The 14,574-nt window shown below is 48.3% G+C and overlaps 9 protein-coding genes across 9 annotated transcripts; 4 read left to right on the forward strand and 5 right to left on the reverse strand.

Moving 5' to 3' along the window:
- The first annotated feature begins 542 nt into the window (after nt 1-542).
- On the forward strand, nt 543-1,525 carry EV420DRAFT_303721 (uncharacterized protein). The gene is made up of 3 exons (XM_060481603.1): nt 543-774; nt 833-1,461; nt 1,523-1,525. The coding sequence occupies exon 2, from the start codon at nt 916-918 to the stop codon at nt 1,345-1,347; it is 432 nt and encodes a 143-aa protein (XP_060331333.1). The 5' UTR covers nt 543-774; nt 833-915; the 3' UTR covers nt 1,348-1,461; nt 1,523-1,525.
- Nucleotides 1,526-1,641: 116 nt separating this feature from the next.
- Nucleotides 1,642-2,085, reverse strand: EV420DRAFT_1479144 (uncharacterized protein; the record flags this gene model as incomplete). Its single annotated transcript, XM_060469547.1, has 1 exon — nt 1,642-2,085. The coding sequence occupies one exon, from the start codon at nt 2,083-2,085 to the stop codon at nt 1,642-1,644; it is 444 nt and encodes a 147-aa protein (XP_060331334.1).
- Nucleotides 2,086-2,707: 622 nt separating this feature from the next.
- Nucleotides 2,708-3,902, reverse strand: EV420DRAFT_1538342 (uncharacterized protein). The gene is made up of 2 exons (XM_060472999.1): nt 3,641-3,902; nt 2,708-3,591 (listed from the first exon to the last, which is right to left on the reverse strand). Exons 1-2 carry the CDS (start codon nt 3,876-3,878, stop codon nt 3,101-3,103), a joined length of 729 nt encoding a protein of 242 aa, XP_060331335.1. The 5' UTR covers nt 3,879-3,902; the 3' UTR covers nt 2,708-3,100.
- Nucleotides 3,903-3,983: 81 nt separating this feature from the next.
- EV420DRAFT_1538345 (heat shock protein 70 family) lies at nt 3,984-6,867 on the forward strand. The gene is given in 13 exon segments (XM_060473000.1): nt 3,984-4,071; nt 4,122-4,170; nt 4,230-4,491; nt 4,543-4,618; nt 4,671-4,747; nt 4,801-5,576; nt 5,632-5,874; nt 5,927-6,108; nt 6,128-6,131; nt 6,186-6,232; nt 6,255-6,296; nt 6,325-6,366; nt 6,418-6,867. 13 exon segments carry the CDS (start codon nt 4,015-4,017, stop codon nt 6,496-6,498), a joined length of 1,938 nt encoding a protein of 645 aa, XP_060331336.1. The 5' UTR covers nt 3,984-4,014; the 3' UTR covers nt 6,499-6,867.
- Nucleotides 6,868-7,209: 342 nt separating this feature from the next.
- Nucleotides 7,210-8,460, reverse strand: EV420DRAFT_1538346 (uncharacterized protein; the record flags this gene model as incomplete). The annotated part of the gene is made up of 6 exons (XM_060473001.1): nt 7,210-7,676; nt 7,731-7,831; nt 7,857-7,958; nt 8,014-8,076; nt 8,118-8,331; nt 8,375-8,460. Coding segments are annotated over 6 exons (600 nt in total), but the record flags the coding sequence as incomplete, so codon positions are not given.
- Nucleotides 8,461-8,536: 76 nt separating this feature from the next.
- EV420DRAFT_1538351 (dynactin, subunit p25) lies at nt 8,537-9,599 on the forward strand. The gene is made up of 6 exons (XM_060473002.1): nt 8,537-8,614; nt 8,667-8,828; nt 8,908-9,039; nt 9,086-9,188; nt 9,236-9,350; nt 9,488-9,599. The coding sequence occupies exons 1-5, from the start codon at nt 8,570-8,572 to the stop codon at nt 9,334-9,336; spliced, it is 543 nt and encodes a 180-aa protein (XP_060331338.1). The 5' UTR covers nt 8,537-8,569; the 3' UTR covers nt 9,337-9,350; nt 9,488-9,599.
- EV420DRAFT_303840 (carbonic anhydrase) lies at nt 9,556-10,693 on the forward strand. The gene is made up of 5 exons (XM_060481604.1): nt 9,556-9,966; nt 10,026-10,050; nt 10,101-10,166; nt 10,220-10,514; nt 10,563-10,693. Exons 1-5 carry the CDS (start codon nt 9,939-9,941, stop codon nt 10,581-10,583), a joined length of 435 nt encoding a protein of 144 aa, XP_060331339.1. The 5' UTR covers nt 9,556-9,938; the 3' UTR covers nt 10,584-10,693.
- A 24-nt stretch (nt 10,694-10,717) lies between these two features.
- EV420DRAFT_1538362 (uncharacterized protein) lies at nt 10,718-12,073 on the reverse strand. The gene is made up of 2 exons (XM_060473003.1): nt 11,930-12,073; nt 10,718-11,875 (listed from the first exon to the last, which is right to left on the reverse strand). The coding sequence occupies exon 2, from the start codon at nt 11,671-11,673 to the stop codon at nt 10,801-10,803; it is 873 nt and encodes a 290-aa protein (XP_060331340.1). The 5' UTR covers nt 11,674-11,875; nt 11,930-12,073; the 3' UTR covers nt 10,718-10,800.
- A 640-nt stretch (nt 12,074-12,713) lies between these two features.
- Nucleotides 12,714-14,437, reverse strand: EV420DRAFT_1538369 (kinase-like domain-containing protein). Its single transcript, XM_060473004.1, has 7 exons — nt 14,208-14,437; nt 14,146-14,154; nt 14,063-14,094; nt 13,735-14,013; nt 13,323-13,674; nt 13,055-13,267; nt 12,714-13,006 (listed from the first exon to the last, which is right to left on the reverse strand). The coding sequence occupies exons 1-7, from the start codon at nt 14,346-14,348 to the stop codon at nt 12,842-12,844; spliced, it is 1,191 nt and encodes a 396-aa protein (XP_060331341.1). The 5' UTR covers nt 14,349-14,437; the 3' UTR covers nt 12,714-12,841.
- Nucleotides 14,438-14,574: the final 137 nt, after the last annotated feature.

Here is a 14,574-nt window from a genome sequence, read left to right on the forward strand (position 1 = left end):
TTGAATCGGCAAACAATCAAATCACCGGGGGAAGGATGCGCTTCTTACCAACTCCTTAACCACGTCTCGATTTCCTTGACAACATTATTGGTTTCAATACTACGATACTAGCAGGGTCCCAGTACTGTTGCAACCAAAATACAACGTCGCCGGAAATACACCGGCTTCTTCCAAACATCGCCGACTAATAGAAATTTCTTCCTTCCCCGACCTTGTTCTCAATTAGGACATTCCTTTCAAAGATCAACGCTTCTTCCTCTTTGAGATGAAGGATCCATAAACGCACCACTATACACCGGACTTTGAGCCAAAAAAGTCGCCGCGGCTATCTTGTTGATACCTGTTATAATTACAAGATAGTTGATCTGTTTCGATCTTCTTCTCGCTCCACCACTATCTCGACAATATATCGTATATTTTGCTTGTATTTTGCGTGCGTCTCCTCGGACTTAGTCGATATTTCTGCCGCAATGGACCTTTGGCTGCTGCTTGCCACGTCACGGCGTCGACTTCGAGCTCTCTGGGCCCAACAATCAAGTGCGCCTCCGACTTGAACCTCAACCACTACCTCGCGCAGCTTGCGATATCAGAGACCATGCCGACTGGTCCTTCAACTGCTCTTGTCTGGTGCCCATGTGCAAATTGTGAGTGCCGTAACTTGAAACAGGACTCCCAAACTGCCGACAATCATAGGAAAGCTGAGGTTGAGAAAGCAAGACAAGCAGGCTTTCACCAAAGGAGACGAGGGAAGGTGTTGAATAAGTCATTCTGGAGGTGAGTATCAGAGTATCTCTCGTCTGCAGGACCCGTTTCTAACTCTATCAATAATCAGTACGCGTCTGACATCGTCACTGAGCAAAAGACAAGTATCGTAGCTTCAAGCAAGTCCTACCAGTCACCTAGAAGCCCAGGACAATGTACAGGTCACTGAAGATGACATGCTGGATTCATTTGGCGACTATGACCCTCACCAGTTCAGTCAATTCGACAGTTCGGAGTCTGAAGATTATGAGGACAGTTTTGGAGATGACAAAGAGGGCGCTACCTCTAGTTCTGATGAAGATGGCGACTCAGGTAGTGACAAAGGAGAAAACATTGCTGACGAGACACATTTCAGATCAAGTGGGACGCTATTCGATTCCTCGCAACCTGGTAATGCCTTTGTCAGTGAACACGATTTCGACTTTCGTGAACTGCTATGGGCGTTCGATGTCCATCCCTCCATACGACATGCATACATACGTGTATTTTCGGCTGCTGCTTTCGACAACATTGCTCACAAGGCGGCCGCTTCGATGCTACAGGGTTATCGTATCATTCAACATCCACATGAGCTACGAGGCTTGATTTGGAAGAAGTAGAACAGGCATCGGGAATCTGGTATTGTGAAGCAGAATGGACACGGAGAATTGGATCCATGTTTGGCGTTGAGGGTATATGTTGTGATGGTTGATGCATAAAGTGAGTGATTATCGGCATACTGCTCTTCTATTCCGCTGAAATTGAGGGCCTTGTGATCAAGGGCTTGTCTCCTGGATGGTGAACGGTATGAGCAAGTTGTCAAGATGTTTAGCAGCAATCTACGCACGATGTAACAATATCAGAGTGGGCCACTGCCTCCTGCACGCTAAACGGAGGCTCCTACTGCTCTGGCACTTGAGCGTAGGGATCTAGAAATTGAAAGGTTGCGTTTGATGAAGCAGACTGAGTCATGTCTTCCAATGGAACTGGTGCGCTTGTCGTTGTCTTCTTCGGCTTTTTGGTCCTCACTGCATCCTCCGTAGTACCAGTTACAGGTCTCTTGGTTGGCACACGAAGCTTGCCTTTCGATTCGCCTGCTGGACGATTTTCATCACCAGGACTCTGATTGGTTTGTTGACGTGGGGGATTTTTTGTACTAAGGGGTTTGCCGCGAGTCCGAGATCTCGTGGTGTTGGTTGCTTGTGCACCCAAGGGTGCCATTAAACACGCTGCCTCGACCAAGCTAGAGCGCGTTGTCGTCGATGTAGTAGTGGTAGATGTAGATACAACGCGGCACCGTGTCCTGTATATCCGGTACTTCGAACTTAGAGTCTGTTCTGTCATGCAATTACTGTATTCGTTCTGAGGCCCGAATTATTATTATATGCTACAAAATGCTGCCTGTGTCTGAACACAATATCGACCCAATATACCTTCATTAGGTCATATAATGGTCCAATATTGGCCTGTCCGACTATTTTGCTATTATATATTGAATACCGCCTGTTTTGAGGGGATAGTGTCTGGCTACTATTTCGCTTGAAGCCCGGTGATAAGAGCGAAGGTGTAATCGCTGTGTCAAGTATCAGAAATCCCATTTTCACTTCCTGCACTAGAGCCGAGCTTTATATTCATACTTGACGTCCTCCTTTCATAATGATCTCACCCCGCGTATTTTTCCTTCTTTTTATCGCATTCATGTTGTCATTCGGTAGGCAGAAGTGGGTTACATTGTCTTGGGCGTTTATTAATTTCTCTTCCCCAGCTATTACGGCGCGAGCGTCACCAGCACCCATACCTAGTCCCATTGATGGACTGCAGCCATACGTTGTTACGAAAAACCAGTTAGGACTCGGAAACGGAAATGACACCATAGCTGTGGGTATTTTTTCATTAATCGAACGGCATTCCATGGTCTGACGTTCCATTCAGTTGTCCGAAACAAATTCAGCAGAGTCGTTCGGCCAGTCATGGACAGCTATGATTTTCGTTGTAGTCGCCACCATTTGGAACATCCAATTCGCATGATCCACCTAGATCCTAAGGTTATTGTGGGAACACTAAAGGCTTAAATTATATCATGTAATATATATCGTACACTTATTCATTGGACTTGAACGTATTACACGAGTTACGAAGTCAAAGTGCAAGCTCCATGGCCGTTTGTCACCAGCGAACACATACATTGCAATCACTGATCATGAAACTCTGCTGGAGAATAGACAAAATCCTTTCTTCAATCTTGGCTGGACGCAGTTCCCGCGTGATCCAATTTTAGTTTGCTATTCATAATGTCGACGACTGGCGGAGCATTTGTTGCTCGCAACATGTAGCGGAGTGTTTGCCGGGCAGGCAAGACTCAAACTTGCGAGTCCAGATCCGGCTGAGTTTGGCGTCGCAGGGGCTGATTCACCGATGCATTGGCAAGAGGGTTTGAGAACAGAGAAGCACTTACGGGCAAAAAGTTCGCCGGATTTCTCATGCCCTCGCAGCCATGGAGAAGACGCAACCAGATGAGATCTTCAGTATCGCCAATCAACGGTCGGTTAAGTAAGGCTCGACCGATATTCTTGCTCCATGTCCAAAATACCTCCACAGGAATGTAGAGGAAGCAAATAAATGGTGCGATACGAGGGGGTAAAGCAATACGCGACCATTGCTCGGTGAGAGTTTCATCGTGCATCGTAAGAAGTATGATGCCGTGGACCATCGAGTAAAAGGCATATACAGACGCGCGGAAGACGGCGCCATATGAGCCGGTGGTGAATAGACTGTTTTGTCGAATAGCAAGAGTCCACAAGAGGTGTGTAAGCAGTACCGGGGCGAAAACTCCCGCCGGAGTGGATGGGGCTGTTCTTTAGTCCGGATAAGACACAATGGCCAGGTAGACCAGACGTACGCATTAAAACGTATATCCACAAAATAAGATGAAATATGTGAAACCACGCGAAAGGAACGACGGGTGCGCTGTCTGGTATCCGTATATTGGCTAGAATGATGACAAGAGGCTGAACGATGAAAGCGCGCCGGATGGCATCCTTTGATGCTTTCGAAAGAGTAAAACTGTCCGTCAAAATATTCAAAACGGCAGCCGTCACCACGACCATGGCAATTTCGGATACACGCTCGAGCTGCATCGTAGTTTCTCGACAAGATCAAGGCAATGTGCTTTGTCATCTTCTTCTCGAAATTTCGGGTTAGGCCGGCACGCTTACATAACCTGATAAAAAAATTTGACCAAGACCGGAATTGCGTTTCTCATCCTTCCACATTATGTTCACCGCTGCTCGTTCTCTACGCTCCTCCGTCTCCAGGACTGGCCATTATGCGGTATGTATCTATTTCCTATGTCTCTCTAGGGAGGCTCATTCATTTCCTAGAGTATTCCTCGGGCCATGATTGCGCGGAATATGAATTCCAAAGTCAACGGTACGCAAAACCTTACCCTAGCTCGAGATCCCTGTACAGCTCAACTAAACCTTCTGTAGGCCCTGTCGTCGGTATTGACTTGGGAACGACAAATTCCTGCGTTTCCGTGATGGAGGGCAAAGAGTCGCGGGTGATTGAGAATGCTGAGGGTGCCCGGACGACTCCTTCCGTCGTTGCTTTCACCAAGCACGGCGAGCGTCTTGTTGGTCTGCCTGCTAAGCGTCAGGCCGTCGTCAACTCCACAAATACGGTATTCGCGTTTAAGCGGCTGATCGGGCGGCAGTTCAACGACAAGGAGGTCCAGGATGACATGAAGCACTGGTGAGCGAAATTTTCATCTTAGGATGATATATGCTGATGCCCTTCCGCCAGGCCCTTCACCGTGGTGGCCAAGCCCGATGGACGCCCGGCTGTGGAGGTCGAAAATGGAGGTCAAAAGCAGCGTTTCGTGAGTGTTGCTTTGTCATTGTGTATCCACCATCCTAATCTTTTGCAAATAGTCTGCTGAGGAGCTGTCTTCAATGGTATTGTCCAAAATGCGTGAAACCGCACAGCAATACCTCAACAAAAATGTCAAGTAAGTTTTGTGTCCCGTGTCTCATACCCACATTTTTGACATTCTGACGACAGCCATGCCGTTGTCACTGTCCCTGCCTACTTCAACGATGCCCAGCGGCAGGCTACCAAAGATGCCGGTCAGATCGCTGGACTAGACGTTCTTCGAGTCATCAACGAACCCACCGCTGCCGCCCTAGCATATGGTTTGGACCGTAGTGAATCATCCGTCATTGCTGTCTACGATCTTGGAGGTGGTACTTTCGATATCTCCATCTTGGAAAAGCAAGGAGGGGTCTTCGAGGTCAAGTCAACAAACGGTGACACTCACTTGGGTGGTGAAGATTTCGATATCCTCCTCGTCAACCACATCTTGAACGAGTTCAAGAAGGAGTCTGGAATTGACCTCAATGGAGACCGGATGGCTATCCAGCGTATTCGTGAAGCTGCGGAGAAGGCGAAGATCGAGCTGTCGTCAACAACGCAAACGGAGATCAACTTGCCCTTCATCACTGCCGATGCTTCAGGTCCCAAGCACATCAACACCAAGCTATTGAGATCACAGTTCGAGAGCTTGGTCGCCCCCTTGGTTCAGCGAACTGTTGAACCTTGCAAGAAGGCGCTCAACGATGCTGGTGTCAAGGTCACTGAGATCAATGAAGTCATCCTCGTCGGTGGTATGACCCGCATGCCTCGCGTTGGTGAGACTGTCAAGTCCGTGTTCGGTCGGGAACCCAGCAAGGGTGTCAACCCCGACGAGGCTGTCGCCAAGGGTGCCGCCATCCAAGGTGGTGTCTTGGCTGGTAACGTCACCGACATTCTGCTCCTGGATGTCACTCCTCTTTCATTGGGTGCGTATTAACGTCTCTGCGTGGTTGTCCTCCCCTCTTATCTCTCTTTCTCTAGGTATCGAGACTCTCGGTGGTATCATGACCAAGCTTATCAACCGTAACACCACGATCCCCGCCAAAAAGTCGCAAGTCTTCTCGACCGCCGCCGACGGCCAGACGGCCATCGAGGTCAAAATCTACCAGGGTGAACGTGAGCTTGTCCGGGACAACAAGCTCCTTGGTAACTTCAACCTCGTCGGCATTCCCCCGGCTCCCAAGGGTATTCCTCAAATCGAGATTACCTTCGATATCGATGCCGGTTCGTAGCACAGTCTCCTTCTGTCTTTGAGTCTCATTAACGATTGTGTTAGATGGTATTGTCAACGTCTCTGCTAAGGACAAGGCCACCAACAAGGATCAGTCCATGACCATCGCCTCGTCTTCCGGTCTCAGCGACAAGGATATCGAGAAGATGGTCTCTGACGCCGAGCAATACGCCGAGTCTGACAAGGCCCGCAAGCACCTGATCGAGGAGGCCAACAGGGCCGACTCTGTTTGCGCCTGATACCGAGAAGGGTAAGCATCTGATAGCTGGTTCTCAACTGGGTTCTTCAATTCCTCTTTGTATAGCTATGAACGAGTTCAAGGACCAGATCGACAAGACTGAACAGGAGAAGGTTGCCTAAGCTCGTCGCGGAGCTGCGGGAACTCGCTGTCAAGGGACAGGCCGCCGACCCCTCCGTTGATGCTGAGGCCTATCCGGGTGAAGATCAACGAGACACAACAGGCGTCCCTGGGTCTCTTCAGCAAGGTACGCACTTTCTAATCGCTCCTATTTCCCATGCTCACTTTTTCTTTGTAGGTGTACGAGAAGCGCAATGCCGAGGAGAATGCTTCGCCGTCGTCGGAACCTGAGCCTGAGAAGACTGAGAAGAAAGACTAAGCTTAACACTCTTTCTCTTTCGCCCTTGTCTTTCTTCTCCTTATTTACAGACATCTTAGACGACAAAAGTATCTCGCTTACATTACTCTAGTGTTGCTCTTTGCTATTCGCACCCCCACTCAAATGTTATTGCTCGCATTACTCTTATCTTGGTATTACAGCCATACACCGCATTGTACTTTATGAATACATATCATGACATTCATTCAGGATACGTAGACAAGCGCTGGTGTTGGGTACCGCGACCAATGTATTATTAGGACGAGCTTTATGTATCAACAGGGATTCACTATGCCATGGTAACGATTACAAGTTGCTGAGCTCAGAAGTCATCATGAGATGCGCCTTTGCGCCTAGTCACTTTTGGCATGTTGTAAATTCAGAAGTAAAGTAAACCTATTTGAGGTGCACATAGCACTATCAGATGGCGCAGTACACGATCTCCATTCAAGGTATAGTCCTCAATGTCGGCTTCAAGTTCTACGATCCGGACTTCCGCTAGCCTGCCTCCCGTAATGAGTAATCCGTGATCCGTAATTGGTTGATGGACATCCTCCCCTGCTCAACGGTATGCGAAGCTATTCGGAGTTCTTGAGGGACCCTTGCTGCGGCAATGGCTTCATCAGAGAGGATAAGACTGCATATAGGTACTGTGATGCTTCTGGACGGACTACTCGGCTACTACTAAGTTCAACGTTAACCGAACTATCTTGAATGGATGAGGGTCAATAACCAGGAGGGAAGACACATGATGGGGTTCCTACAAGGGCCGGTTAGTCCTAATGCTACCGGAATGAATTCACCGGTCTCTCTTCGAAGAGTCAAGAAGTAATGATTCGTATAGAACTCCAGAAGATTAGATATAGGAACGTCTGTTAGAATAGGCCACTTTGAGTGTCATAAAGCACTGCTAGGAGGTCTGCAAGGCTTGGGAAAAGGGTGTCAAGCTTGAAAGCAGTAGGGCTACAGCGTCATTGTGTTGAACGTGCGATGGTTCGGCATTGTTTCGTTCATAGAACTTGTGAGTGTTAGGTTTCATTATAAATGGAACTGAGATATAAGAATACCCAAATGGTCGAACGGAAGAGCGGACTAAACCCTTATACCTGATTGCAAGGTTGAAGACGAGGTTCAAAGAATAATATCATCTTAAAAGTTCAAGGTGAACATTAAAATATCTGTTGGAATTTTTCTCAGTTTCAACGAAATGGAATACAGAGCTGGGGACATACCTCACTACACTGCCAATGGGTCGACAAGTGCCTTCACCATTTCTCGCCCAACGAACCACCCAGCTACCAATCACTTCACCGTTTCGAATCCATAGTTTCGGCTACCGTTTCCTCACTTCCTGGAACGGGGATTGTAGGCCTCCGTTCGACAGGTAAAGCAACGGATTTGGCAAGCTCCCACTTGGCGAACGGTCGGGACGTATCGATAATAAAATCGGGATCGTAGACCTGAACGCATGGTTCAACCCTAAGACAAGTCTGCTTGCATATTTTCGAAACGTACCCGGGTTATTCGTGGTTTCAGAGTAAGAGAATAGGTGGTCATCTCAATTTCGGGTACACCTCCCTGGAGTCGGGGGCTCTAACCGGCGAAGAGTAGTTACGTACGGGTGGGTGACCCATCCGACGAATTGCCGTGCTCGCTGCTGATGTCGTGACCGCGATTGTAGCCAATGAAAGTCGAGCACTCGCCGGTAGATTGGACTCGAATGACGAACATAAGGGTGAAATAGTTGAGGTGAGCCCTAGAGTTGTCCAAGAGAAGAGCTTGAGCCGCCTGAAGGTATTGCTCAGAGGCCCGTGGTATACATGCTGTTCCTCCCTTGGTTCTGCGGCAGAAAAAGATTTCTGAGAGGCCGGTCGACGCCGCTGTTGACAGTGTCCGCCACCGTGCTGGAGGGTGCAGTAGAGAACGATGAAAGGGTGTAAAATGGCGACAGCCAAGTCGCAGGACTGGGATGGAGCAACATGGTGGTTTGCGTCCAAGACTTGGATGGCGCCGCTTACGCGCAAGCATTCTCATTCTCGGCAGCTACCACCTGACTCTGACACATACTCCCATGGATGGCCCTATCTACTATTCGAAATCGGAATTCATTGAAACTGTACGGTAGTTTCTTTCTGGATTCGCGTACGAACCGACGTGTCGCCTTGTAGGACACTGGAAACAAGGTATCACGACGAGCGACAATCGCTGGGCCGCAAAATATCATTCTCGGAGGCAAGACGATCATCTCTAGCGGCGCTATAATACGTGGAGACCTGCGCAGGTCTGGTCCCGGTCATGCTGTCGTTATCTCGCTAGGTAGATATTGCTTGGTAGGAGAAGGGCTGCGTGATGCGGTGAGGACTTTCTTCCTTTTTTTCTCTTCTCTTCTAAGACCGTCCAGGCCACCAGTACAAAACTTATCGCGGCGCTTTCAACTATTACCCTATGAAAATCGGAGACTATGTTCACATAGGCGCCAACACCGTTGTCGAAGCTGCAACCATAGGGAATCACGTTGAGATTGGGAAGAATTGCGTGATTGTATGTTCTGCCTTTTGCCTTTATTCTCTCTTCTAAGCCAACCCAGGGGAAATTCACCATTATCAAAGACTGCGCAAAGGTCGCAGATAATACTATCGTTCCGGCCAACACGGTGATCCCAGCCATGGCTCTGTTTTCTGGATCCCCTGGTATGTCGCTCTCCTTGCTAAATTTATTGTTCTTACGTCCTCTCTAGGTCGTTTTGTAGAAGACCTGCCCGAATCTACCCAAGAAATGATGGAGAATCAGACTAAGCAGTATTACACGCGCTTTCAGCCATCAGAGCAGAACCGATGACTGTGTACTTTCTGGTGAGGCTTTTTCTATGCATGTTCTTGTGATGAACAAAATAGAAGTCAAGCACTGATCAACGTGATGTGCATATTTTTTCCTGATTTTTCGACTCTTCTCTCGTCATCTGAGATGTGCTGGCATTCTTCATCCTTAGGTTGTTCACTAATTTACCCCTTTGTATCAAGATACCTTGGATCACATTTGTACTCTGTACTTAATATCACGTTTCTCGAGCCCTCTAAGATGGCGAAGTTCCGACTTTATTGGTAAGCCCATCTTTATGATAAAGCCTTGTCATGGCTCGGGCAGGGAAGGCATGGGTCTTCTTTGGTCCTCTTCTCTAGCGCTGATGAATAATCAATTCATACAGCTAGCGTAATCTTATGGATTCTCCTGCACCGTCCTGCACCGTGTTGCCTCACACGCGACGCGCTCGTGATATAATCGCGCAATTCGTGGAAACTATGAACTAATTATCATCAGTACAAATATCTCAGGTGCATACGAGACACCATTACTCATCTACCTACAATGTCGACACCCCAAGGATTCATCAAGCGCAACGAGAAATATGCTGCAACAGTTCGACAAGGGCGACTTACCCTATGCCTCCGTCGAAGAAGCTCATCGTGGGTATGTCTGAGTCTCATTTTGGACCTGTATCATTAAACTCATGAGTTTCGCCTTCCTAGTAACTTGTATGGATGCGCGAATCGAGTGAGCCTACTGTTTCTGAACGTATAGCACCATCCCACTGACTCTGCCAGTCCCGCTGCGTCCCTCGGCATCGAGCTTGGCGAAGCGCATGTTATCCGCAACGCAGGAGGCAGAGTGTATGACCACTCAACATTCTCACACCAGAACACTGACCCTGAGGATCCCACAGCCAAGATGCGATCAGGAGCATCATAATCTCCCAGCGTCTCCTCGGGACACGAGAAATAGCCGTCTTCCACCACACCGATTGTGGAATGATGACATTCACCACACAGGACTTGCAAAACCAGATCGTCGACGAGGACGGGGCCGAAGCAGCTAGTTTGGTTAACGACATTGATTTTTTGGAGTTTTCTAAATTAGAAGAAAGTGTGAAGCAGGATGTCAAGTATCTGCAGAGCCATCCCCTTGTGTTGAAGGATACTCCCATCACTGGGTGGATTTATCACCTTGAGAACGGAAAGGTGGGTAGGCTGAATTATCTTTGTCTGCACCGTCTAATTCGTATGAAGGTTACTCAAGTGGTGCAGTGATGCAGTCTCTCTACAGCTTTCGTTGCATCATACATGGATCCATTGTACAATATGTTCAATAGTCACGATACTTTATTAGTCTTCTTCATAATTGTTGGAATAATCATGACCTTTTTGACTTGCGTTGTACTAAGTTTTTCTCAGGGAAAACCTCAAGCCCAATCGTATTCTCGTCATATCTACACGTACATCTAAGATTGTCTAAAGTCTAAGAAACCTATGCACCCGCCCAAGCATCGTCCTTGAGCCATAGTCCATATCCACCCTTGACCATCAAACGTTCATCAGCAATCTCCTTGAGCCAACGCCATATGTCACTACCCTCCACCTGCTCTTCCCCCGCCCACATTTGTGGGAACACAGTCACGACAAGCATCCTGAGACGTGGACGGTCCCTCAGAATGGACGCGACCTCCTCCACAAACGTCAAGTCGTTCTCTTCATTACCATTCACCCGACGACACAGTTGTAGATGGGTAAGTGCAGGAAGTGAGCCGAACGACGATAGGATGTCGTAGGGAGAGTGCCATTGGTCGCTGGGTTCACATATACGGAGATGTGTTATGGGTGCGACGCACGCAGGTCCCACTGATGCGGTGGGCGCGTCGAAACGTTGTATCGTGACAGCCGACAGACTCTCATGATTCGGATCTGCCAGGATCAAAGCTAGAGACGACGGTTGATATCCCTCCTTGAGAGACAGAGATAATAGTCCCTTGGCTCGAGATACAATCTCCCATACGCGCCCCCATCCCTTTGCATCAAGAACCGCGTTTCCAGACACGGTAAAATGTCTGATGTGGATAGTCAGAGAAGGGTTCGAGCGGCACGCCTGGTAGAGAAGGGACACTGGGCGAGTAGAGCTGAGGGAAACTGTGCGGTAGAGTATGGTGTTGAAGAGACAGGACATGTCTTTGCATATTGTCGCAAGTGCGTTGATTTTGGATTCGATTAAAGCGAGGGTAATGATATCGATGATAAGCTCAACGGGGAGAGCTAGTAATGGAGACGAATGCCGAGCAACAAGGGATAGGGAGAAGGAGCGGAGTCGTCCTTGCTGATGGCTTCGAGTCATGGTAAGCGTGGACATGGCGGTCGCTGGTCAAGCCGAGTCAAGCGGTGACTTATTTATCTTGCGATGTCATCATACTGTGTTTTTTTTTTGCTCGGAACCAAATTGAGCCTCCTGGCAATTACCGACATCGAGGCCGGTTCTAGCCTAAAGACGGAGGTCCACCAATGTCACTGCGTGGACGCGTGCGGCGTTATCGACGCGTTGAGTAATAGAAAACCTATTAAAGTCTGAGAACAAATCCGAGTGCGAATGTGGGATGTGGTAAAAACACATTTCTGGTCTTGCGAACCGGCTAAAACCGAGTTCACGGTGGTAGTCGAGGCTGGAACAGTGCGAAGAATTCGATGGGACACAACTCCGTTGTACCTAGAGCGAACGAGAAAGTGTCAGGTGCATTCGAAGAAGACAGACGCTGTTATCACATCGCTGCCCAAGTAATCTTAACAAGGACTAGACCTGTACGGCGTGGCAGAAAACTCACCAGATACCCATGCTAAAGTCTCTATCTTAAACGCTGACATCTAGTAAGAGAAACCTGGGTAGATGCGGCTGATATGGCAGCAAGCGTGAGTCCGTCGGAACCGCGAAACATCCTCAAAGTCGTTCTTTTTGGATCCCGTGCTCAGCGAAGCTACACATCGAACCCCAAAACGACACCAAGGTCCTAATAAAAGCACGAGGCGAGGCAATGCAAGAAAAGAATGGCTCGAAGGCGGGCATGATTCCTAGAAGAAAGAAAACTGAAAGTCGTGGTCAGAGTTAACGTTCAGTCAGGGAAGCCGGATGTCGGGCCGCCTGGATCTGCTTTCGCTCCTTGACCAGTACTGGAGGCAGCCAATCAATCTAGTTTTCTAGTTTTCTATCCTTAGGCTCGTTATCCCGAGTCGACATTATCTGCAGCCGATGTCAGCGAGGCGCAGCTAGTCTGTGATGATCAAGATTACGGTAGCATGAAAGGATTTAAAGGGAGTAGGTATTCACTGTTACTTTCGACTCATGCACTAGTAGATAATGCTACGACTGTCATACCTTCTCATAATGAGCCATCGAGATTAGTAGGAGTAGTATACTCCTATTTACCTGAGCTGTATCACCAGAGATGGCCAATCAATCCAGTTTTCCAGTTTAACAAAGCAAACAGAAAGCGGTCATTAGTATATAATATGATATAGCAATACTACTATTACAGCTTGAACATTTTCGCGTCCAGCCGAACACCATTTTTCGCCAAGAAGACCTTTGCCAGGTTACCCATGATAATAAAGGTAGATCCATACGTCCCAGCTTGGGCAGAACTTGCCTGCCGCTTGGCATATCTTGCAGCAATCCCTTGCATGATGATGGCTAACTGTAAAGAAGCTGAATATCTCGACTCTACGATTGAAATATGGCTTACTCGGAATAACATCCAGCTACGGACAAAGACAAGCTCCTTGATGGGACACGGTTGCTTCATCAATCGACAATATTCTTCTTCCATCTCCTCGAAAGTTATTGGGACGTGTTTTGGGTTCTCAGCACCAAAGGCTACCAGCAAATTATGCCTGGCAATCGGGATGTCAACCAGGTCCATCGCCCACGGTTGGGTCAAGTTTGCAAAATCAGCGAGCTAATTCAATGACACACTCAGTCCAAATACCAAGAACAATATCGATACTACATACAGGACTTCCGAGTGTACACAGTTCCCAGTCAAGGATACCAATAACACGGTTCTCTGTAGGATGGAAGATGAGATTATCCATTTTATAATCCCCATGTACAATTCGGAGACCAAATTTAGACTCGTCGGGGAGGTTGGCGTAATACCATGCTATCATGTTGTCAAAGGAGGGTATAGGCCCGACGGGTATGCCCGTATCGACATCTTTGGCTGCAGCTTGGGCGTTGGAGACGGCAGAAAGGGATTTAAGCTGGCGAGGGAAGTAGTCTGTCGAAGGACCAAAGTTCGAGAGACCGACTGCAGCGGGGTCGACGCTGCTGAGTTTAGCCAGTGCTCGTACGGCACCCAACCAGCTGCACGTGAATATACATTATAAGAGAAGTGGATATTAACGAGAGAGGACGAAGGCGCACCATTCCCTTCGATCTTCGGGACTTGATTCAGGCATCCGCGGATCGGTAAAGATTCGTCCGTCTACAAATTCCATCACGTAGAAAGGTGTTCCAATGACGGACACGTCTTCACACAGAATGTATGGCTCTGGTACCGGGACGCGTTCCTCAGGACGAGTCGTTGGCTTATTGTTGAATGTATGAAGGGCATGAAGCATCGTGTATTCCCGCTCTACCTGGTGAGCAGTTTTCGACAACAACTGTCCTGCGGGTTTCTTCCGGAGAACATATCGTTTTGAGCTGCGCCAGGTTAGCCTGCGTAAATGGTGGTGACATTGGAGCTATGCACCTGGCGTCGGTCAGAAAGTAGGTAGGATTGGACTGGTAGAGACACATTCAGTGCAACGAATGATGATGATAACGAGATACTACCTGTCCAAACTACAAATAGATATTAACTCGTAGTCCTAACAGCGAGAAAGCGTGTGACACACCTTGAACTGCTTCACCTCCAGCGGCAAGCGCACCTGAGGAACATTTCTCACCAGATAACTTTCCAGCTTTGGTACATCGATATTTGCACGAACTTGCCCATATTCCCCACCAACTTTCTTCGGCGGTTTGCTGGAAGACATGGGTACAAATAGAAGAATATCAGATGGCAGCGCTCCTCGGTCCTTAAGCGGGTCTACCCCGGTTCACTAGTAGCCGGAACCGATTCATGGTAGCATCAGCCGCGGAACCTTTAATCGGGATTGCTTAGGGCTCGGGGTGGCGTGGGAATGGTGGCACACGTTGGACATGTTCGTGACTTGAAGTGCTTGAAGTTGATCCAATACCAATCCAATACCAACATCATTA

Source organism: Desarmillaria tabescens (genome assembly GCF_030435595.1).
Source record: "Desarmillaria tabescens strain CCBAS 213 chromosome Unknown EV420scaffold_15, whole genome shotgun sequence".
NCBI lineage: Eukaryota > Fungi > Basidiomycota > Agaricomycetes > Agaricales > Physalacriaceae > Desarmillaria > Desarmillaria tabescens.

Coding starts and splice junctions, on each gene's coding strand:
- EV420DRAFT_303721 (XM_060481603.1), top strand. CDS start 916: ATGTACAGGTCACTGAAGATGACATGCTGGATTCATTTGGCGACTATG.
- EV420DRAFT_1538342 (XM_060472999.1), bottom strand. CDS start 3,878: ATGCAGCTCGAGCGTGTATCCGAAATTGCCATGGTCGTGGTGACGGCT. Junction 3,592..3,640: donor GTGGATATACGTTTTAATGC/GTACGTCTGGTC, acceptor ACTAAAGAACAG/CCCCATCCACTCCGGCGGGA.
- EV420DRAFT_1538345 (XM_060473000.1), top strand. CDS start 4,015: ATGTTCACCGCTGCTCGTTCTCTACGCTCCTCCGTCTCCAGGACTGGC. Junction 4,171..4,229: donor TATGAATTCCAAAGTCAACG/GTACGCAAAACC, acceptor AACCTTCTGTAG/GCCCTGTCGTCGGTATTGAC. Junction 6,367..6,417: donor CCCTGGGTCTCTTCAGCAAG/GTACGCACTTTC, acceptor TTTTCTTTGTAG/GTGTACGAGAAGCGCAATGC.
- EV420DRAFT_1538351 (XM_060473002.1), top strand. CDS start 8,570: ATGGATGGCCCTATCTACTATTCGAAATCGGAATTCATTGAAACT. Junction 8,829..8,907: donor CGCTAGGTAGATATTGCTTG/GTAGGAGAAGGG, acceptor CCAGGCCACCAG/TACAAAACTTATCGCGGCGC. Junction 9,040..9,085: donor TTGGGAAGAATTGCGTGATT/GTATGTTCTGCC, acceptor AAGCCAACCCAG/GGGAAATTCACCATTATCAA.
- EV420DRAFT_303840 (XM_060481604.1), top strand. CDS start 9,939: ATGCCTCCGTCGAAGAAGCTCATCGTGG. Junction 9,967..10,025: donor GTCGAAGAAGCTCATCGTGG/GTATGTCTGAGT, acceptor TCGCCTTCCTAG/TAACTTGTATGGATGCGCGA. Junction 10,051..10,100: donor TGTATGGATGCGCGAATCGA/GTGAGCCTACTG, acceptor TGACTCTGCCAG/TCCCGCTGCGTCCCTCGGCA.
- EV420DRAFT_1538362 (XM_060473003.1), bottom strand. CDS start 11,673: ATGTCCACGCTTACCATGACTCGAAGCCATCAGCAAGGACGACTCCGC.
- EV420DRAFT_1538369 (XM_060473004.1), bottom strand. CDS start 14,348: ATGTCTTCCAGCAAACCGCCGAAGAAAGTTGGTGGGGAATATGGGCAA. Junction 13,268..13,322: donor TGTGTACACTCGGAAGTCCT/GTATGTAGTATC, acceptor TCATTGAATTAG/CTCGCTGATTTTGCAAACTT. Junction 13,007..13,054: donor GTAGCTGGATGTTATTCCGA/GTAAGCCATATT, acceptor GCTTCTTTACAG/TTAGCCATCATCATGCAAGG.